Here is a 22,318-nt window from a genome sequence, read left to right as displayed (position 1 = left end):
CCAGGATCAGAAACCGAGGAAGAGTAACTTTGTCCTAAGGAACAAACTTTGTTGTTTGAGGATGTAAATTTGTGGATGTGTACGAAAGAAACAAGATAGTGTTTAGTAGTGAATCAAGAATGGCTATGTACATATGTAATAGTGGAAAATTCCCTATGAGTTGTATTTGCAACCATATTAGAAGAACTAACCATGAAGGCTTTATGGTGAAAAAAAAAAATAGATGATAGCTTGAAGAACATATAGAATTTGATGGGTGAGTGGGATGAGTAGGTTAGAGAATGGAACAAGTAAATACTTAAATTGAGGTTCATTAGAATTACTAAATGGTTACAGGTGGTGAGGATTATCTTTCTGATTTAATGTTTCACAGAGATTTGGAATTTGAGAATTTCCTGAGTTAAGTATTGATGCGATGAAGGTTTAGTAGGTACCTAGCTCATGAACTCCTTGTGCAGGGTTCTAGATGTGGGTATGTGGGATTTGTTGTATTAGTGGTCAGCTAGATTCGCGTGAGTCAGGAAAGTCAAGAATTTATGAACTTTGAGTTTCCATCTATTTCATTGGTTATGATTATTTTAGGATCGTTTTATTACAAAAGTTTTCATATTGAACTCATAATTTTAGAGTGTGATTATTTGCAGATGGTAAACACCCGTCGAACCCGGAACTTTGAGTGCGGGAACAACACCCAAGAAGAGGAGATGCCAGACCACCATGATGAAAGGATAGAAACATCCCCAGAGAATCCACCACCTGAACGGGACCAAAGAGGAAGTAACCATATGGACCAGATGGAACGAGTCCTAGGGAGTATGGTCACACTTATGTAGGGGGCACGAATGACAGGTTAGGTTATTCCCCAAAACTCTGACGTTAGTGATAGGTTCCAGCGGTTAAACCCGCCCATATTTCGAGGAAAGGCAAGAGCCGACCCTTGTGAGAGTGAGTATTGGTTGGAACAGATTGAAAAGATCTTTGATTTCATTAGGTGCGAGGAAGTGGATAAGGTTGGTTGTGCTACATTCATGCTCCAAGATGAGGCTGACCAGTGGTGGAAAACCATGCAAAGGAACCTACAAGATCCTGAAGGGCAAGGTACGCCTAGTATTACATGGGTGCAATTTAAGGAACTTTTTAATACTAAGTATTTTCCCCTGTGCAAGAAAATGGAAAAGGGTTGGGAATTTATGAACCTAAAGCAGGCTGGGAAATGACTGTTGCACAGTGTGAAGATAATTTTACTTGGCTAATCAAGTATATGCCCATTTATAATTTGGATGAAGAGGCAAAGGCTTAGAAATTTCTTAGTGGACTAAAGCCAAAAATTCAGCTGGTGTTAAGTTCTTCGGGGGGTTTGCACATATGCAGAAGTGGTCCTACAAGCCCTAACCGTGGAAAGCAACCTCCACCGAATGAACGCCTTGAAAACGGAATTTTGGGAGCCTGAGGACAAGAAACTTGAGAAAAAACATGATCTTGGGGTTCGAAAAGAAAATTTCAAAAATAGAGAGAACTATCCCAGATGTCAAAAATTTCATCCGGGAAAACCTTATGATCGAGAGAATAAAAAATGTTATACTTGTGGAGGAAATGACCACATGTCTTGAGATTGCCCCAAAGGACCCATGTGCTTTAATTGCCAACAGACGGGCAATCTCTCTAAGGAATGCTCGCAAAGAAGAGGAGTCAATCAATCTCAGACAAACCAGGGAGGCCAAGAACCACGACGAGGCCAGGTGTATCATCTGAAGGGAGAAGATGCCGACACAAGCCCAACGGTTGTACAAGGTACATCGATTTCCCCTCAATGTGAGAGTTAGTCAACCTCAGGTCTGCTTATTCACATGCACGTGTCAACCTGCATTTTGGCAAAGTAGGGAATGCCAAATAGTAAGTTGGGTAGTTGTGTGTTGAGGAATATTATTAGTTAATGTGTGTTAATTGTAACTTTGGGTATGTGATTTTAAGGAATGGTAAATTGCATACATGGGTCGGGGTAGGTCATAACTATGAATGGAATGTTTTCCCCGATGTGGGCATGTGACGTGTTGTGAGCTTGCTTAGGAAATGTGTTTTACCATAATAGCAAGCAATGGGATTGCGGTTCCCATACTTGGCCCTAAGGGAAGGGAAATTTTATTCTGGTTACTGACCTAGCCTTCAATTTGGTATGCAGATTGTTATACACCCCAAAATTGTGAGTAATTGGCTCTGGTTTGATTATCCTAAATTCTGCCCTTGCTAACGCAAATGCTAATGTAGTAGTGAGCATGCTTTGGTAGCTCTATGTGAAAAGGTCGAGGTTTCCATGATTGCCTAAGAAATTTGCTTGCGGAAGTAGATTCAGAGTGAGCTAAGAAGTAAAATTTCGAGGATGAAATTCTTTTAAGGGAGGGAGGATGTAATACCCCAGAACTTGATATAAAGCTTGGATGTTGTAATGGAAATTATAGTAGCAAAATGAATGGTATTTTGATTCAGGGCATTAACGTAATAAGGGAATGATTGTAATGATGAGTCCTTATTCTAAAGTCTTATGAAGGAATGATGAACTTTACCCTAAAGTCTAATGAAGGAATGATTGTAATAATGAACATTTACCCCAAAAGTCTTAAGTTGGCATGACTTGGAAGATTAAGATTGGCCTTGAAAAAGAGAGATAATGGTCATAATGGGTTCTTATCCTAAAAGTCACTTGAAGATGAGATTTGGAGACTTGGGATTGGAAGGAAATGAAAATTTGAATTGAAAGATAAACCAAATAGATAATTCAAGGGTTGTAATGATGGCTTGGGAAGAAAAATGGGATAACTTAAAAGCTAAGAGATAATGTAGAAATGATGGCTTGAGGAGAAAAACAGGGTAACTTAAAAGCTAAGGGATAATGTAGTAATGATGGCTTGAGGAGAAAAATGGGTAACTTAAGAGGAAAGTAATATCTAGAGATATGGATACTTTGAAAGCTTATATAAAGGGGGGGAGACCTATTTGAGAGTGAATTATAACAAGTGTGGTGAGTACACTAAGCAAAACAAGAGGAGAAAGAATCAAAGAAAGCAAGGAAGAGGAAGGGTGGAGACATCTCATCAGAAATCAGTCGAAACAGCAAGAAAATCAAGGAGGCAAGTTGATTCTATTTCCATAGGATCTTAGATCACAAAAAGGGGAGTTCGTAGGTTCTAACGGAGAGCGAATTGGAGCAAAAATGATCAAGTTATAGCATTTTTAATTTTAGGTTGCAAAATCCGTAATAGAGAAGGAGGCAACGCATGGCCACTCTTCTGGAGGCGCGTGAGGGCACGTCAGGCTTTCGTTTGACCTGAAATTTTTACCATAATTCTCCTATGTTAATTATCTACAACCCTATATAAAAATATTTAAGTTTTGGTTCACTAAAATGCGTGATTTCTGAAGAAATAGCCCTTAATGCTCGAAATTGGGCTGTGAACAGTGCTATCGAAGGGAAAACAATCAAGGTGAGTGATTCCTACATGTTTTGTGACACTTTGAACATTTGTTACTTCACTTGTGTGTGGGTGTTGGCTTGCATATCATGCCTTATGGCTTACATGTCTTATTTTCCCTTGGCTATGCATATTCTTTCCGCTTTGTCATATATCATGTTTGTGTTGGTGACTGTGGCTAGTTGTTGGGCCATCATGGAAGAACTCGTGCTTTTACGGTGAGTCATGGGTGACTATGATGACCGTGGGGTTGCTTGCAACACCCTGGCATTGCTACCACATGGGTGGATTTCATAATGGCATTATTGCGTTAGCACGCACATATATTTCCTTTTCTGATTCACTCACTTAGATGTAATTATCTAACTCGGATGTTTCATACCCTTGGGACATTCAACGTCCCAGCTTTATTAGAAGTATTAAGTATTTCAAGTTCCAGATCAAAAGCATGGGAAATGAGGTGGAGCTTTGCTAGCTTTGGGATTTTGGTTTCATTATGTACCCTTGTAACCTAAGTTATGTATTGTGAATAGCAGCTAGGGTACTCAAGGTTGTAACAAGTGTGTATGTGGGTGTCCTACCTCTGTACCTACAACGATGAGTTGAGTTTTTTTTGGAATGTTGGAAGTCATGAGCATTTCTTGTACTTGGAAATGAAATCTAATGGAAACCCGCTTATTTTGCTTTGGTTAAGCTTGTAGGTTCGATCAAATGCTTCTGTTCGTAAGGGTTTCCATAACACTCGTAGGTGATGTTAGCTTATATTTGATATCATTGTGTATTTGGAAAAGTGGGGCATTACAACCTGGGGGGGGGGGGGGGAACAACATAAGGGGTCACATTACGCAAATCTTAGTAAGTAAAAGAGAACTATCAAACGTATTTAAACATGACATGACATGAACTTGAAACATGAACGTATAACATGAGGGGACACGATAGGTTCTACCAACTTGTAAGGGAAAGAACCTCCGTGCGTAGCACTACTAAACCCCGGTCCCATAACTTGCTTGGGAACATGAAACTTTCTTGAAACTTAACGTGAGGGACCACATTAACATGATTCATAAGCGTGCTTAAACATCATAGATAGTTCATAGTGTACTTACCTCAACTTGGTTGGAAATGACCCAAATTTTCTGGCGAGACTATTTTGCTCCTATTTCTACACCAAATTTGCTCTTTCCTTTTGCAGAATTTTCCCCTTATTCTCTATCTCAAAATCCTCTCTTCTGATTCTCTCAACCTTGCCCAAATTCTACCTAAAACTTGTGAACTACCTTAAGGCCTATTTATAGACATTTTCGGCCAATCATGTTTTGCCACATGTCCCATCATCATGAGGCCTCATTATTACATTCCATTTGTGGCAAATAAATGCTTGCCACATGTCCCATCATCATGAGGCCTCATTATTACATTCCATTTGTGGCAAATAAATGCTTGCCACATGTCCTTAAGGATAAGATTTGGAGACTTTTGCAAACTTGGAGGCTAAGTAAGTTTTTTCCTGGCCAATTATGCGATGCCACCTAAGGGGGTCGTTATGAGCCATCATGTGATCTTATCTTATCTTCCAAATGACCAATGGAAGCTTGCCATGTGTCCTTGATATTTTAAGCCTCACATGCTTAATTAGTTTTTCAACGCTTCCATCATTACATCTCACATGGTTTAATTCATTTTTCTACATTTCCCATCATTACTCCCACATGGTTAATTGATTTTCTACATTTCCCATCATTATACCTTTAACTAGTTAGCTATATTTGGTTACCTTAACTACTTAGTTTGAGATATTTTGATGAGATATTTTAAGGTTTCAAGAACTACACCTTGGCCCGAACTTTTCAGATAATTTGCACTTAGGCCCTTGCAACTTGGTCCCCGAACCATTTTTTAATTGCATTTTAGCCCCCGAAGAAAGGATAAATTAGGCTAATACCCCAAGATTTTAGGTAAATTACACTTTTACCCAAACTTCAATATTTACGATTTTGCCCCTAGCTTAGAAATTGAATTTTTGTCTCAAGACTTTCACAATCCCTTGAAATGTCCTATTTCTTCAAGTATCCGAATCTAAAAATTGAGTATTACATCATATTTTAGTCTAAAAATCTCGTGTTACAATCTACCCTCCTAAAAAAAAATTTCGTGCTCGAAAATTTACCTTACTTCTTGTCATTAAACAGCTAGGGATATTTGGATTGCATCTCATCCTCGCGCTCCCAAGTTGCTTCTTCGACTGAATGATGTTGCCATAACACCTTAACCAAATGGTATATCTTTATTGCGAAGCCTTCGTACCTCCCGAGCAACAATGCTTATTGGTGCCTCTTCATATTTCAAGTCTTGTTGGATTTCTAATGGTTGATGCTTTATTACATGGGTTGGGTCGGGGACATATTTTCTAAGCATTGATACATGGAAAACATCATGTACTGTTGAAAGATCTGGTGGTAAAGCTAGTTGGTAAGCCACATTCCCAACTCGCTTCAGGATCTCAAATGGGCCTATAAACCGAGATCTAAGCTTTCCTTTCTTCCCAAACCGTAAAACTCCTTTTATGGGTGTAACTTTTAAGAATACCTTATCACCAATGGCAAACTACAAATCCCTTATTCTTTTACCTACATAGTTTTTCTGTCTAACTTGAGCCTTTTTCATATTATCCTTGATCTTTTCAATGGCTTGTACAGTTTGTTCCACAATTTCTGGACCCAAAATCTTTCACTCGCCAACTTCATTCCAATGAACAGGTGATCTGCATTTCCTTCCATATAGCGCCTCATAGAATTTAAATAGCATTTAAATGACATTTATTTTGTAGAAATTAAATGCAAGGGCATGAAGGTAATTTTGGAGTTTTATTATTATTTGAGAGTTTTAATAATAATTTTTGTATTATTATTAATTAAGTGGGACTATGTATTTAAAGAAGAATGAGAATCCATGTATGAGATGGAATTGGATTGAGAGTCTCCTAGTCCCAATAGGAGAAGGTTTTGAGAGTCTCCAAGTTCAATTGGGAGAGGGATTCCAAGTTATAAAAGGAAAGAGATCTAGGACTTTATGTCTATATATAGAGCCCATTAGCTTAGCTTTTCTTCACGCCATGTGAAGAACCAAGAGGCTAAGAGATAATAGAGGCTTGCTAGAGTCTTCAGGATCGCTCCAGGGTTCGATCAGAGAGTTCTATCAGGCAAGTATTCTTCCTGTAATCCCTTCCATTACAGGTTCATATCAATTTTTCAGATTATTCCAGTTCTTCATTGAGTTCTCAGATTTTATATTAGTAAGCAGAGACGTATATATATATATATATATATATGCATATAACAGTGAAGTTATGAGCAAGTTTCAGTAATCCTTATCCATTTTGAATTGCAAGTTCCAGTAATCCTCATCCATTTTGGATTGTAAGTTCTATTAATCCTCATCCATTTTGGATTGCAAGTTCCAGTAATCCTTATCCATTTTGGATTCCAAGTTCCAGTAATCCTTATCCATTTTGGATTGCAAGTTCCATTAATCCTTATCCATTTTGGATTGCAAGTTCCATTAATCCTCATCCATTTTGGATTGCAAGTTCGATTAATCCTTATCCATTTTGGATTGCAAGTTCCAGTAATCCTTATCCATTTTGGATTGCAAGTTCTATTAATCCTCATCCATTTTGGATTGCAAGTTCCAATAATCCTTATCCATTTTGGATTGCAAGTTCTATTAATCCTTATCCATTTTGGATTGCAAGTTCTATTACTCTAAGTTCTAATATCCGGATACCTTGTATCGTATCCAGATGTATCTAAAGTTCTTCAAGTATGATATCCGAATGGTTTGTTTATACATCCGGAAAGGTCAAGATAATATCCGGATGTCTCGCCTGATATCTGGATGCCTCCCTCAAAAAGTTGAATTTTTCATTCGAATAGTCCCCAGTTATATCCGAATGCATCAGTGAGATATCCGAATGACCAGAATCATATCCGGATGTCCTAGTTCATATCCGAATACTTCCCAGCATATCCAAATAGCTTCTTCTTTGAATGTCAGTGTATCCGGATGAGCCTTCTTCATATCTGGATGTCTTTCTTCTTATCCTGATATCCTTTCTGATATCCGGATGACTTTTCCAGAAATCTAATTTAGCTTCCAGTGAGTACTAATTCAAGTTTAATTCAATCAATGTATTCAATACCTTCCAACATTGAATTCATGAGCCAGAACATGACAAGTTAATCATACCCATACCATAAATCATAATTAATAGAATCTTTGTATTCCAATATATAGATGAAGATCATATCATGTTCAATATTATTTTATTTTGACATGATCAGCATTATTTTGTGAAATTATGTGCATACATTTTGGTATGAGCATTGAGCATGACTTTATATGGAGCACTACATATCGTGTGCCAGCATTTATGTGAGCATTGCATTGCATTATGCGCGCTAGGCGGCTTGTCCGCGGGGATCCCATCAGTTTCAGTTTCAACTCAGTTTATGAGTTGCTCGCCTGGTGGCAACCAGGGGGCTAGGGGCTTTGCCCACAGTATGTGCTTACAGTTTTTATGTATGCAGGTTTCAGATCAGACAGGTATGTATTATCAGATTATGTGGGCCTATGAGCCAAAGTTGCATACCTACATTTAGTTTACAGTTTATGTGCATTACATTTTTATGAATGCAATCAGACAGTGATTATACAGTACAAGTTTAGTCAGTTATTTATCAGTATCGATATTCTTCGATTCAGCTTCAGTATTCTTTCCAGCTTATTACTTGCTGAGCATTTGTAGCTCACCTTGTACTCTTCACCCCTCCAGGTTCTAGCAGGGGAGTATCAGATGTGGGGCCTAGCAGCAATGTTCAGTAGTGTGTGAACGTGGAGCCGCTCAAGATAAAAGATGTCTGGGAGTCTGTTGAGTTCTATAGAGTTTTCTTAGATTAGATCTTATTTTATATTTCAGTTGAGGGATTGTCCCTCAGTAAGAGTTTATGCATTTCAGTTTGTATTAACTAAGAGTTTTTATTCCAATTGATTGAGATGTTCAGTCATGGTATCAGATTTCAGATTATCAGTTAGTTTATTTTATTATCCCCAGTAGCACCTCTTCTCGGGCAGTTCTAGGAGAGGGGGTGTTACAGTATTGGTATCAGAGCGGTGTTTTAAGGAGTCTCCCGTACACACATAGGATGTTGGGTAGAGTTAGGACTTGTGTCCGTCAGTTAGACATGTTGGCCCAATTAACAGTATTCTAACCCTAAGTGGTGATGCAGAAAGATGAGTAATAGAGGTGGATGACCCCGTACTCGCAGTAAGACTGGTTCTATGGAAGACGAGGTTCCAGTGTCCACACTAGGCTCACTAGGAGAGTCTAGTCGTGATCTACGGCAAGGAATGGCCGAGATGCAAGGTATGTTAGCAGAATTGATGAGGGTAATAAATACCCTAGTTACTAATCAGGTAAGGGAATCACAAGTTCCCCAAGAAGTAGGAGGTAGTAGAGGAGATAAGCCAGTCGCTCCAGCAGCTCTAGTTGTGGAGGCAAATACAGGGAGTTAGCTATTAAAGGATTTCATCGCCTTCTGACCATCAACATTCCATGGAGGCACAGATGCAGCAGCAGTTGAGAATTTGATGCTATTGATTGTATGGACGATCGCCGAGTGCGACTTAGCACATTCTTGTATAGAGGCGATGCCGAGAGATGGTGGAAGATCACCCGTCAGAGGTTGGTAATCAAGAACCCACATGGGTCAAATTTCAGTAAGTATTCAATAACGCTTATTATTCAGCATGGGTTAAGGACCAAAAAGTTTTTGAGTTTGTTGAGTTGGTGTAAGGTACCAATACGGTGGCCTAAGGTGAGGCAGAGTTTACAACCTTGACTAGATAGGCCTCAGAGTTGGTGTCCACTGAAGCTAAGAAGGTTGCTAAATTTCAGAGAAGATTGCGTGTTGATATTTGCCATGCTTTTGGAGGAGCTTAGAGTGTGGATTATACCACGGTAATTCAGCAAGCATATACTATCAAGAGAAATGTTTGAGAATTGTGAGATTGAAGTACATGATAAGAAGCTATTTGGAGACTTAGAAATTCTTGATGTTAGGAATTTGGATTTGATCATTGGCATGGATTGATTGTCATGGAATTATGCAAGAGTTGACCATTGACAAAACATTATTGACTTTGATCTACCTTGACAGCCAGTTCAGATATATAAAGGAGTCAAGCCTATGGCTATGATTCCTATGATCTTAGTGATGAAAGTAGAAAAGTTGATGGGTGATGGATGTGAAGCTTACCTAGTTTTTGTTACCTCAGATGAGGGAAGCAAGAGGAAGTTGTTTGAGGTGCCAGTAGTACAAGATTTCTCAGATGTTTCCTTAATGAATTATTAGGATTACCTCCTCGGAGAGGAGCAGAGTTTCCTATTGAGTTATTGCTTGGTATACAACCTATTTCTAAAGCTTCATATCGAATGACACCTAATGAGCTAAAGGAGTTGAAGGCCCAGTTAGAGGAATTAATAGAGAAGGGTTTCATTTGACCCGGATCATCCCTATAAGGCGTTCTAGTATTATTGGTGAGAAAGAAAGATGGATCTTTGAGGTTGTGCTTAGCTTATTGCCAGTTGAATTAGGTGACAGTGAAGAACAAGTATCCTTTACCTCGAGTGGATGATTTATTAGACCAGTTGCGATGAGCTAAAGTGTTCTCAAAGATAAGACTTAAGATCAGGTTACCATCAGGTGCGAGTAAGAGATAATGATATTCCGAAGATTGCTTTCAGGACTCACTAAGGACACTTTGAGTTTGTGGTGATGCCATTTGGGTTAACAAATGCTCTAGCTGTTTTCATGGATTTGATGAATCGAGTTATAATTACTCACCTAATATAGAAGAGCATACAGAGCATCTTACTTTAGTACTATAGAGGCTCAGAGAAGTGCAATTGTACGCCAAGTTCAGTAAGTGTGAGTTTTGTCTCACTCAAATTGGATTTCTAGGCCATGTGGTGTCAGGAGACAGTATTTCATTGGATCTAGATAAGACTAAAGCTGTTATGGATTAGCTAAGGCCGATGACAGTGAAAAAGATATGTAGTTTTCTAAGTCTTGCAGGCTATTATAAGCAATTCATTAAGAGATTTGTTTGTTTATCTTCCCTATGACTAAGATAACAAGGAAATGAGAAAAGTTGGAATGGAATGACGCATGTGAACGTGCTTTCTAAGAATTAAAGTGAAAGTTGACCATCACACCAGTCTTAGCTATACCAAGAAGTGGAGAGAAATATTCCATTTACAGTAATGTTTTCCATTCAGGTTTGGGATGCGTATTGATGTAAGAGGGTCGAGTTAATACTTATGCTTCCAGATAACTGAAGAAACACGAGGTGAACTACCCTACTCATGATTTAGAGTTGACGGTGGTAGTATTTGCATTGAAGATATGGCGGCAATATTTATATGGTGAAAAAGTTGAGATTTATACAGATCACAAGAGCCTACATGATCTCTTATCCCAAAAAGAATTGAACATGAGGCAAAGGCGTTGGGTTGAGTTATTTAAGGACTTTGACTATGAGATTCTACATCATCCAGGAAAGGTTAAAGTGGTAGCCGATGTTTTGAGTCGGCAAGGAGTTTTTGTGGCTATAATGATGGTTCAAGAATAGAAGTTATTTGAGCAATTAAGTGTTTTATCTATTTCAGCTCCAGAAGATAGTACAGTGATGAGTTATGCTTACATGAGAATACAACCCGAGTTATTTGTTTTACTCAAGAACCAACAGTCAAAAGATGAGAAGGTGGCGTAGATTTTAGCAGATATTGAGAAACTTTCTCCTTTGGGATATACTCTATGAAGTGATGGTATACTCCTATTTCAAGGATGTATTTGTATACCCGATGATGGAAATCTTAAGTAAGAGATTTTGAGTGAAGCGCACAAGAGTCGTTATACTATTTATCCAGGTGTTGCGAAGATGTACCACGACCTAAAGCGGCAGTATTGCTGGAGTGGTATGAAGAAAGATGTAACTAAATATGTTTGGCAGTGTTCAATATGCCAACAAGTTAAAGCGGAACATTAGAAACCAGTAGGTTTATTACTTCCATTACCTACTCCAGAGTGGAAGTGGGATAATGTTGCTATGGATTTTGTGATGGGTACCCAGGACTACTAGAGGCTATGATGCTATATGGGTGATTGTCGATTGTTTGACTAAATCAGCTCATTTTCTGCCTATCAAGAAGACTTATCCATTGAATAGATTTGCAAGAATTAATATTGAGGAGATCGTGAAGTGACACGGTGTTTCATCCAGCATTGTATCAGATCAAGATCCTCATTTTAATTCTCATTTTTGGGGAGCTTTGTATGAGCATTGGGATCTCTGTTGAAGTTTATACAGTATTTTCATCCGCAGACAAATAGCCAGTCAGAGAGGACTATTAGGACTCTTGAAGACATGTTGAAAACTTATGTTCTAGACTTGCAAGGTAGTTGGGATGAGTATCTACCTTTGGTAGAATTTTCCTACAATAATAGTTTCCATTCAAGTATTGGAATGTCACAGTATGAGGCTTTGTATGGGCGACCATGTTGATCGCCAATATGTTGGGAAGAGATTGGTGATAGGGCTTTATTATGTCCTGAAATTATTGAGCAGGCATCAGAAAAGATTCGAGTTATCAAAGCTATAATGAAAATAGCCCAAGACAGACAGAAGAGCTATGCAGATAAGTGACATCAAGACCTCAAGTTTAAGGTAGGTGACCATGCTTGGTTAAGGGTCATGCCTATTAAAGGAGTTTGTAGATTTGGCGTAACAAGGAAGCTTAGTCCTCGTTACATTGGTCCGTTTGAGATTTTGAGACTGATAGGGACTTTGGCATATGAGTTAGCTTTGCCACCTCAGTTGTCCCATGTTCATAACATGTTTCATGTTTCGATGTTGAGGAAGTATGTGCCAGATCCTCAGCTTGTAATTGATTTTCAGACTCTTGAAGTTAGAGAAGATGTGTCTTATGATGAGATGCCTATCAGTATTCTAGAGTGAAGAGAAAAGATTTTGAGGAACCGATCAATTCCTCTTGTTAAGGTTCAATGGCAGCAACACTCGTCAAAAGAGGCGATGTGAGAATAAGAATAAGAGATGAGGAGTCTTTACCCCTCGTTGTTTGAGTAACCAAGTACGAATTTGGAGGACCAAATTCTTTTAAGGAGGGGAGAAATTGTAACGACCCATTAGAGGGCCCAGTATTTATTCAGGAATTATTTAATTAATTGTTGAAGTATTTGATTAAGCGATTTTGCCAATTAATTATTTAATGTGGCAATTTAGAGATTTTGAAGGAAAAGAATAGCGTTTATTTCTTTTTAATTTTGGAGTTTCAGAATTTGCCAAGGTGGCAAACTAGTGATTTTTAATTGAGATAATAGAATTTAAATAGCATTTAAATGACATTTATTTTGTAGAAATTAAATGCAAGGGCATGAAGGTAATTTTGGAGTTTTATTATTATTTGAGAGTTTTAATAATAATTTTTGTATTATTATTAATTAAGTGGGACTATGTATTTAAAGAAGAATGAGAATCCATGTATGAGATGGAATTGGATTGAGAGTCTCCTAGTCTCAATAGGAGAAGGTTTTGAGAGTCTCCAAGTTCAATTGGGAGAGGGATTCCAAGTTATAAAAGGAAAGAGATCTAGGACTTTATGTCTATATATAGAGCCCATTAGCTTAGCTTTTCTTCACGCCATGTGAAGAACCAAGAGGCTAAGAGATAATAGAGGCTTGCTAGAGTCTTCAGGATCGCTCCAGGGTTCGATCAGAGAGTTCTATCAGGCAAGTATTCTTCCTGTAATCCCTTCCATTACAGGTTCATATCAATTTTTCAGATTATTCCAGTTCTTCATTGAGTTCTCAGATTTTATATTAGTAAGCAGAGACGTATATATATATATATATGCATATAACAGTGAAGTTATGAGCAAGTTTCAGTAATCCTTATCCATTTTGAATTGCAAGTTCCAGTAATCCTCATCCATTTTGGATTGTAAGTTCTATTAATCCTCATCCATTTTGGATTGCAAGTTCCAGTAATCCTTATCCATTTTGGATTCCAAGTTCCAGTAATCCTTATCCATTTTGGATTGCAAGTTCCATTAATCCTTATCCATTTTGGATTGCAAGTTCCATTAATCCTCATCCATTTTGGATTGCAAGTTCGATTAATCCTTATCCATTTTGGATTGCAAGTTCCAGTAATCCTTATCCATTTTGGATTGCAAGTTCTATTAATCCTCATCCATTTTGGATTGCAAGTTCCAATAATCCTTATCCATTTTGGATTGCAAGTTCTATTAATCCTTATCCATTTTGGATTGCAAGTTCTATTACTCTAAGTTCTAATATCCGGATACCTTGTATCGTATCCAGATGTATCTAAAGTTCTTCAAGTATGATATCCGAATGGTTTGTTTATACATCCGGAAAGGTCAAGATAATATCCGGATGTCTCGCCTGATATCTGGATGCCTCCCTCAAAAAGTTGAATTTTTCATTCGAATAGTCCCCAGTTATATCCGAATGCATCAGTGAGATATCCGAATGACCAGAATCATATCCGGATGTCCTAGTTCATATCCGAATACTTCCCAGCATATCCAAATAGCTTCTTCTTTGAATGTCAGTGTATCCGGATGAGCCTTCTTCATATCTGGATGTCTTTCTTCTTATCCTGATATCCTTTCTGATATCCGGATGACTTTTCCAGAAATCTAATTTAGCTTCCAGTGAGTACTAATTCAAGTTTAATTCAATCAATGTATTCAATACCTTCCAACATTGAATTCATGAGCCAGAACATGACAAGTTAATCATACCCATACCATAAATCATAATTAATAGAATCTTTGTATTCCAATATATAGATGAAGATCATATCATGTTCAATATTATTTTATTTTGACATGATCAGCATTATTTTGTGAAATTATGTGCATACATTTTGGTATGAGCATTGAGCATGACTTTATATGGAGCACTACATATCGTGTGCCAGCATTTATGTGAGCATTGCATTGCATTATGCGCGCTAGGCGGCTTGTCCGCGGGGATCCCATCAGTTTCAGTTTCAACTCAGTTTATGAGTTGCTCGCCTGGTGGCAACCAGGGGGCTAGGGGCTTTGCCCACAGTATGTGCTTACAGTTTTTATGTATGCAGGTTTCAGATCAGACAGGTATGTATTATCAGATTATGTGGGCCTATGAGCCAAAGTTGCATACCTACATTTAGTTTACAGTTTATGTGCATTACATTTTTATGAATGCAATCAGACAGTGATTATACAGTACAAGTTTAATCAGTTATTTATCAGTATCGATATTCTTCGATTCAGCTTCAGTATTCTTTCCAGCTTATTACTTGCTGAGCATTTGTAGCTCACCTTGTACTCTTCACCCCTCCAGGTTCTAGCAGGGGAGTATCAGATGTGGGGCCTAGCAGCAATGTTCAGTAGTGTGTGAACGTGGAGCCGCTCAAGATAAAAGATGTCTGGGAGTCTGTTGAGTTCTATAGAGTTTTCTTAGATTAGATCTTATTTTATATTTCAGTTGAGGGATTGTCCCTCAGTAAGAGTTTATGCATTTCAGTTTGTATTAACTAAGAGTTTTTATTCCAATTGATTGAGATGTTCAGTCATGGTATCAGATTTCAGATTATCAGTTAGTTTATTTTATTATCCCCAGTAGCACCTCTTCTCGGGTAGTTCTAGGAGAGGGGGTGTTACAAAGCATATCCTCTAAAGTTTGTATTATTCTTTTAGATTGCCCATCTATCTGAGGATGAAAAGCTGTACTAAAACTCAATTTGGTTCCCATGGCTCTGTGTAAGCTCTTCCAAAAGTTGGATGTGAACCTCGGGTCCCTATCTAATATAATGGAAACTGGAACAGCATGTAGTCTTACTATTTCCTTAACATGCAGTCGTGCAAGCTGATCCATTGAAAATGTCATCCAAATAGGTAAGAAGTGAGCTGATTTGGTAAGTCGATCCACGATCACCCAAATAGCCTCATGTCCTACTATTAATTTTGGAAATCCTATAATAAAATCCATCGTCACATGTTCCTATTTCCACTTTGGAACCTCTAACGATTGCAGTAACCTTGCTGGTCATTGGTGCTCAGCTTTCACCTGCTGACATGTCAAACATTTTTCAACAAATTTAGCTATGTCTTCCCTCATATTTATCCACCAAAACACTACCTTTAGGTCACAATACATCTTTGTATTTCCAGGATGTACAGAATAAGGAATGGAGTGGGCTTCTTCCAAAATTTCTTGCCTTAGTTCCTCAAAGTTTGGCACACACAGTCGCCCTTGGAAATAGAGCGTGTCATCACTAGCTATTGTGAAGTCCTTCTGCTTCTCAGTATTAACCTCATCCTTGATGTACTCAAAGAATTGGTCTCCCTTCTGATGGCTCTTAATCTGATCACGGAGGGTTAGTCGGACAGAGAGTGCTACCATACAAGCATTAGAATTAGATAGCGTAGCAATAATCTCTAGGCTTAAGCTCTCGAACTCCTACCACAAAGGCTTTTATGCTGTTAAAGCTGCTACTTGGCCCATTTTCTTTCTACTTAAGGAGTTCGCCACCACGTTTGCTTTGCCGGGGTGGTAGTGGATTTCACAATCATAATCCTTTACCAATTCCAACCATCTCTTTTGCCTCATATTCAACTCTTTTTGTGTGAAGATGTACTTGAGACTCTTATGATTAGTATAGATATCGCATTTACCTCCGTACAGATAGTGTCTGTAATGCCCCACTTTTCCAAATACAAAACAACATGGAATACAAGCAGACATCACCTATGGGCGTTATGGAAACCCTTACCAACAGAAGCATTGGATCAAACCTGAAAACTTAACCAAAGCTAAATAAAAGGGGTTTCCACTATATTTCCTTTATAATTACAATAAATGTTCATGACCTCTAATTCTCTAAATGACAACACATCACTGTAGGTACAATTGGATACTCTCACACACACTTCTTACAACCTTGAGTATCCTAGCTGCTATTCACAATGCATCATTCGAAGACTTCCAAAATCCAACAAACAACCCTTACCATGTTCATAGTGCATAGTAACCCCGACTTACACCCTTAACAACATAAAAGGTAAAACCAACCCTTACATAACCCTTGTTTATACAATTGTGATATACAAGTCTCAAACGAATTCAAAGGTTACATAAGATCCATAGCATATGAACAACATGGAGTTAAACTAAACATTAGCCTCCTCGTAGCCTTTTCTCCTACTTGACTGCGGGGTACCTGGCATGCTAATATACCTGGGACGTTGAATGTCCCAGGGGTGTGAAACACCCAAGTTAGATAATGACATCTAAGTGAGTGTGTAATGACCCGTTAGAGGGCCCAGCATTTATTTAGAATTATTTAATTAATTTTTGTTGTTTAATTGAAAGAATTTGCCAATTAAATTTTAATGTGGAAATTTAGAGATTTTTAATTGAAGAAATAGCATTTAATTATAGTTACTTATTATGGAAATTAAATGCAAAGACATAAGAGTCATTTAGCAATTTGTGATTAGAATTTAATTAATTAATTAGAGTTATTACTCTTAAGGGATTGAGGTATCCGAGCGTGAGAAGGTTTTGGGTTGGTGAAGTCTCCTGGTTATAATAGGAGAATGAGTTATGGCGTTAGGGCTTCTTAGATCAGTGTATATATATAGTTTCTTAAGTCACAATTTTCTCACGCCGCGGAAAGAGAAGAAGTTTGTGAAGAACAGAGAGTTTGAGAAGCATTGCAGTGTTTAGATTTTCCATTGCAATCGTTCGATTCGATCAGAGTTAGCATAAGGCAAGTATCCTATCTATAATTCCTTTCATTACAGATTCAAGTTAGTTCGTTCTCAGTTTATTCCAATTCTTCAATGAGTTCTCATATTTATACCAGTTCCAGTGTATATATATATATGTGTGTGTAGAACAGTGAGTGCATGAAGAAGATATGTGTGATTCTTTATAGTGAATCTTTTAAATATGATCCTCAAATCATATTAGCAGTGATCTCAGAATACCAAGACTCTTGTTTTGGATTTCCAGTTTAATCAGTCAGAATGTTCATGCATATATATATATATATTTTCATGCGGTATATCATTACCCAGTGAGTTATGTTAAGCTATGCATAATTCTTTACTGTGTTTCTTTCATAAGCGATTGATTTAACACATCTTGATATTATTTTATATCAATTGGGATTGTTCTCCCAAGATTTCTTTTGGAATGGTGTAGTGATGCTAAGTTTTGATTCAAGATATGGTCTCTGTTATCGTAAGCTTCGTTTTGTATAAGTTTCCAATCATTCGAATGAGTCTCTTTGTCATTCGAATGAGTTCAGTGGTATCCAAATGAGTTTTCAGTGTTATCGTAAGTTTTTCCCTTATAATGTATCAGTCATTCGAATGAGTCCTTTGTCATTTGAATGAGTCATGTGTTATCGTATCATTCGTATGTGTTTTTGAAGTTTTGAGACTGTAATTCGAATGAGTTTTCTTGTCATTCGAATGAGTCCCTGAAGATTTGAATAAGTTGTTGCTTTGTATAGTTTAGCATTCGAATGAGTCTCTCTGTCATTCGAATGACCCATGAGTATCCATTCATTCATTCGAATGAGGGTACTGTTGCATTCGAATGAGTCGCTTTTTGCCAGTTCAAAAGTTGGAAGTTGTCAAAATTCATTTGAATGAATTTGTGAGTCATTCGAATGACTCCTTGATCAGATCCGAATAGCCTTTGTTATATATTATCTATCATTCGAATGAGCCTCTGTCATTCGAATGAGTTTCTGCCATTCGAATGAGCTTGCTGTAGTCCATTTTTTTCATTCGAATGGGCTGCTGTTTTATTCGAATTGCTTGCTTATGCTTCCTCAACCATCCAAATAGTATCATATGGCATCTGAATGGTTTTCAATAAATTCTTGATGCAAGTCTTAAATTTAATATAAATATTCAATTATTCAAATATTGATTTTTATGCCAAGATATGATAAAATCCAATATGCCTTGCCTATACTCAGAAATTTCAGAATCTTTGTATCTCAATATTGCTAGTAAAAATCATATACCATGTTTAGCAGTTCATTATGACATGGTCAGCATTATTTTGTGAAATTATTGTGCATACACATTTGTATGAGCATTGAGCATGACTTTATATGGAACACTACATATCGTGTGCTAGCACTTATATGAGCATTGCATTATGGGCCACAGGCGACTTGTCCGCGGGGATCCCACTAGTATCAATTTAGTTATATCTCAGTTATGAGATGCTCGCCTGATGTCGACCAAGGGGCTAGGGGCATATTGCCCACAATATGTGTTTACAGTTTTTATGTTTGCAAGATTCAGATCAGCCAGGTATGTATTACAGTTATGTGGGCCTATGTGCCAATGTTGCATATCTGCATTTAGTTACAGTTTATGTGCATTACATCTTATAAATGCCATCCAGTGATTATTATATCTCTTAGTACAAGTTCAGTAAGTATTTTTATCAGTATCGATATTCTTCGATTCAGCTTCAGTTATTCTCTTCAGTTTATTACTTGCTGAGCTTTGTAGCTCACCTTATACTCTTCACCATTCCAGGTCCTAGTGGGGGAGTACTAGATGTGAGGACTAGCAGTAGTGTCTAGTAGTGTGTGTACGTGGAGCAGCTCAAGACCAAAGATGTCTGGGAGTTTATTAGTTGGTGTTTTTATCAGTTTAGGTTTATTTTATATTCCAGTTTAGAGATTTTCCCCCTTAGATGTAGTTTATGGTTTTCAATTGATGTTGACTCAAAATTTTATTTCAGTTGATTGAGATGTTCAGTTGGTATCAGATTTCAGTTTGTCAGTTAGTTTATTTTATTTTTCCCGTAGCACCTCTTCTCGAGCAGTTCTAGGAGAGGGGGTATTACAGAGTGACACAGAAAATGAGAGTACATGTGTGTAAATGCAATAATGCCATTATGAAATCCACCCTGTGGTAGCAATGCCAAGGTGTTGCAATCACCCCCGCAGTCATCATAATCACCCCTTGGCTCACTGTAAGAGCACGAGTTCTTCCATGATGCCCAACAACTAGCCACAGTCACTAACATGAACATGATATATGACATGTAAGCCACAAAGGCATGATATGCAAGCCAACATTCACACACAAGTGAAGCAACAAATGCTCAAAGTGTCACAAAATATGTAGGAATCACTCACCTTGATCGGTTACCTTAGGAAGCACGATTTTCAATGAGCGAAATGGGTTTTCTCGCAGTTTTTCTTACTGCTTGGCATGAACTTCGAGAAAGACCCAAAAATTCTGTCAAGGCTTATTCTCCCTCGACTTTCTCCCTTCTTTTCGACAGCATTTCCTCTCTCAAACTCCTTTCCTTTTCCTCCTTACTTGGTGCCCAAAATTAATAACCCCAAAGCCCTTATTTATAGGAAACTTCAACAAACCAAATCGCGCCACGTGTCACGTCATCATTCCATCCATGAGCATCCAATTAAAATATGCCACGTGTCCCTAGAGATTTGTGCCTCCACATGTTTAATTAGATTTTCAAGATTCCCCATCATTACATCCCACATGGTAAATTACATTTTCTACATTTCCCATCATTACAACTACATCCCACACGGTTAATTGCATTTTCCACATTTCTCATCATTACACTTCAAATCCTATCTCCAAGTGGCCAATGAATGCTTGCCACATGTCCTTAGGGATAAGGTTTGGAGACTTTTGCAAACTTGGAAGCTAAGTAAGCTTTTCCTTAGCCAATTATGCAATGCCACCTCAAAGGGTCATTATGAGCCATCATGTGATCTTATCTTATCTTCCAAGAGGCCAATGGTTGATTGTCATGTGTCATTGAAGATAAGGCTTCATCATTTCTCCCATGTGCATCCAACCCAAATGCACCACTCATCTCTTAATTGAATTTAATAGAATTTGGAATCCAAACCTCCATTTGATTTGAGTTTGAAATCCATGATATTTTTAAGGTTTCAAGAAACGACGCGTTGGCCCCAACTTTTCACGTAACTGCACTTAGACCCTTGCAACTTGGTCCCCGGGCCATTTTTAATTGCATTTTTTGGTCCCTGAAAAATGGATAAATTACACTTAGCACCCCAAGATTTTAAGTAAATTACACTTTTACCCAAACTTCAGTATTTACGATTTTGCCACTAGTTCAGAAACTGAACCTTTGCCTCAAGGCTTTTATAATCCCTTGAAAGGACCTATTTTCTCAAGTATTAGAACCTAATAATCTCAGGTATTACATCATATTTGTGTTGAAAATCTGGGATGTTACAGTGTCTCCAAAATTTTAAAAGCATGAACTACCGCTGCAAGCTCTAGGTCATGTGTAGGGTAGTTTTGCTCATAAGGCTTCAACTGCCTTGATGCATAAGCAACTACCTTACCTTTTTGCATCAATACTAATCCAATTTCTTGTTTAGACACATCACTATAAATAACAAAATCTTTTGACCCTTCAGGAATAGTTAATACTGACGCGTTTACCAGCCTTTTCTTTAATTCTTCAAAACTAGTTTCACACTTCTCTGTCTATTCAAACTTAGTACCTTTGCAAGTCAGCTGAGTCAAAGGCCCTGCCAGTTTGGAGAATCCTTCAATGAACCTCCAATAGTATCCAGCTAAACCCAAAAAGCTTCGAACCTCAGTTACATTGGTTGGTCTTGACCAATTCAACACTGCTTCTACCTTGCTGGGGTCTACTTTTATTCCTTGAGTTGTGATGACATGCCCAAGGAAAACTCGTACTTCTTGAACTTCGCAAATAGCTTATTTTCCTTCAAAATCCCTAAAACAATCCTCAAATGCTTTCCATGTTCTTCTTCACTTTGAGAGTACAACAAGATATCATCAATAAAGACAATGACAAATTTATTCAAGTACTCATAGAAAACTCGATTCATTAGGTCCATGAAAACTCCAGGTGCATTAGTTAAACCAAAAGGTATGACTAAAAACTCATAATGACCATACCGAGTTTTGAAAGCTGTCTTCGAGATGTCACTAGATTTGATCCTCAACTGATGATATCCTGACCTTAGATAAATCTTTGAGAATACTCGTGCATCCCATAACTGATCAAACAAGTCCTCGATTCTGGGAAGAGGATACTTGTTCTTAATAGTGATTTTATTTAATTCTCGGTAATCAATACACATCCTCATTGATCCATCTTTCTTCTTGACGAACAATACTAATGCTCCCAAGGGGATACACTAGGTCGAATAAATCCTTTCCCCAATAGTTCCTCTAACTGATTTTTCAAGTCGTGTAACTGCTTTGGCTCCATCCTATAAGGAGCTTTAGAAATAGGTGCGAAACCGGGCACTAGATCAATAGTGAACTCTACTTCTCGTTCTGGTGGCATTTCAATCAGATCATTAGGGAAGACCTCTGGAATGTCCATTACTACATTAATGTCATTCATTGTTAATTCTTTTCCTCCCTTAGCCACCACTGACATTAAGAATCCAATACATCCTTTCGACTACAATGATTTCTTAGCTTTTAATGCTGAAATGACACATGGAAGGTGTTTTGTCTCAGCCACTGAAAGGCAAAGTTTTATCCCTTCAGGATACTTACAAACTATTTCCTTCTCGAAGCATAAAATGGTCGCATGGGGCTTAGAAAAATAGTCCATTCTCAAAATCACGTCTAATTCTTGCATATCTAAGACATATAAGGT

General features: G+C 37.8%; 1 protein-coding gene across 1 annotated transcript; it reads right to left on the bottom strand.

Annotated features, from left to right (window-relative positions):
* Window positions 1-15,667: 15,667 nt before the first annotated feature.
* LOC127814122 (uncharacterized) lies at window positions 15,668-16,024 on the bottom strand. Its single transcript, XM_052355396.1, has one exon. It carries the CDS (start codon window positions 16,022-16,024, stop codon window positions 15,668-15,670), a length of 357 nt encoding a protein of 118 aa, XP_052211356.1.
* Between the last annotated feature and the right edge of the window lie 6,294 nt (window positions 16,025-22,318).

Source organism: Diospyros lotus, chromosome 1, assembly GCF_014633365.1.
Source record: "Diospyros lotus cultivar Yz01 chromosome 1, ASM1463336v1, whole genome shotgun sequence".
NCBI classification, from domain to species: domain Eukaryota; kingdom Viridiplantae; phylum Streptophyta; class Magnoliopsida; order Ericales; family Ebenaceae; genus Diospyros; species Diospyros lotus.
This window is presented reverse-complemented; position numbering and strand designations above follow the sequence as displayed.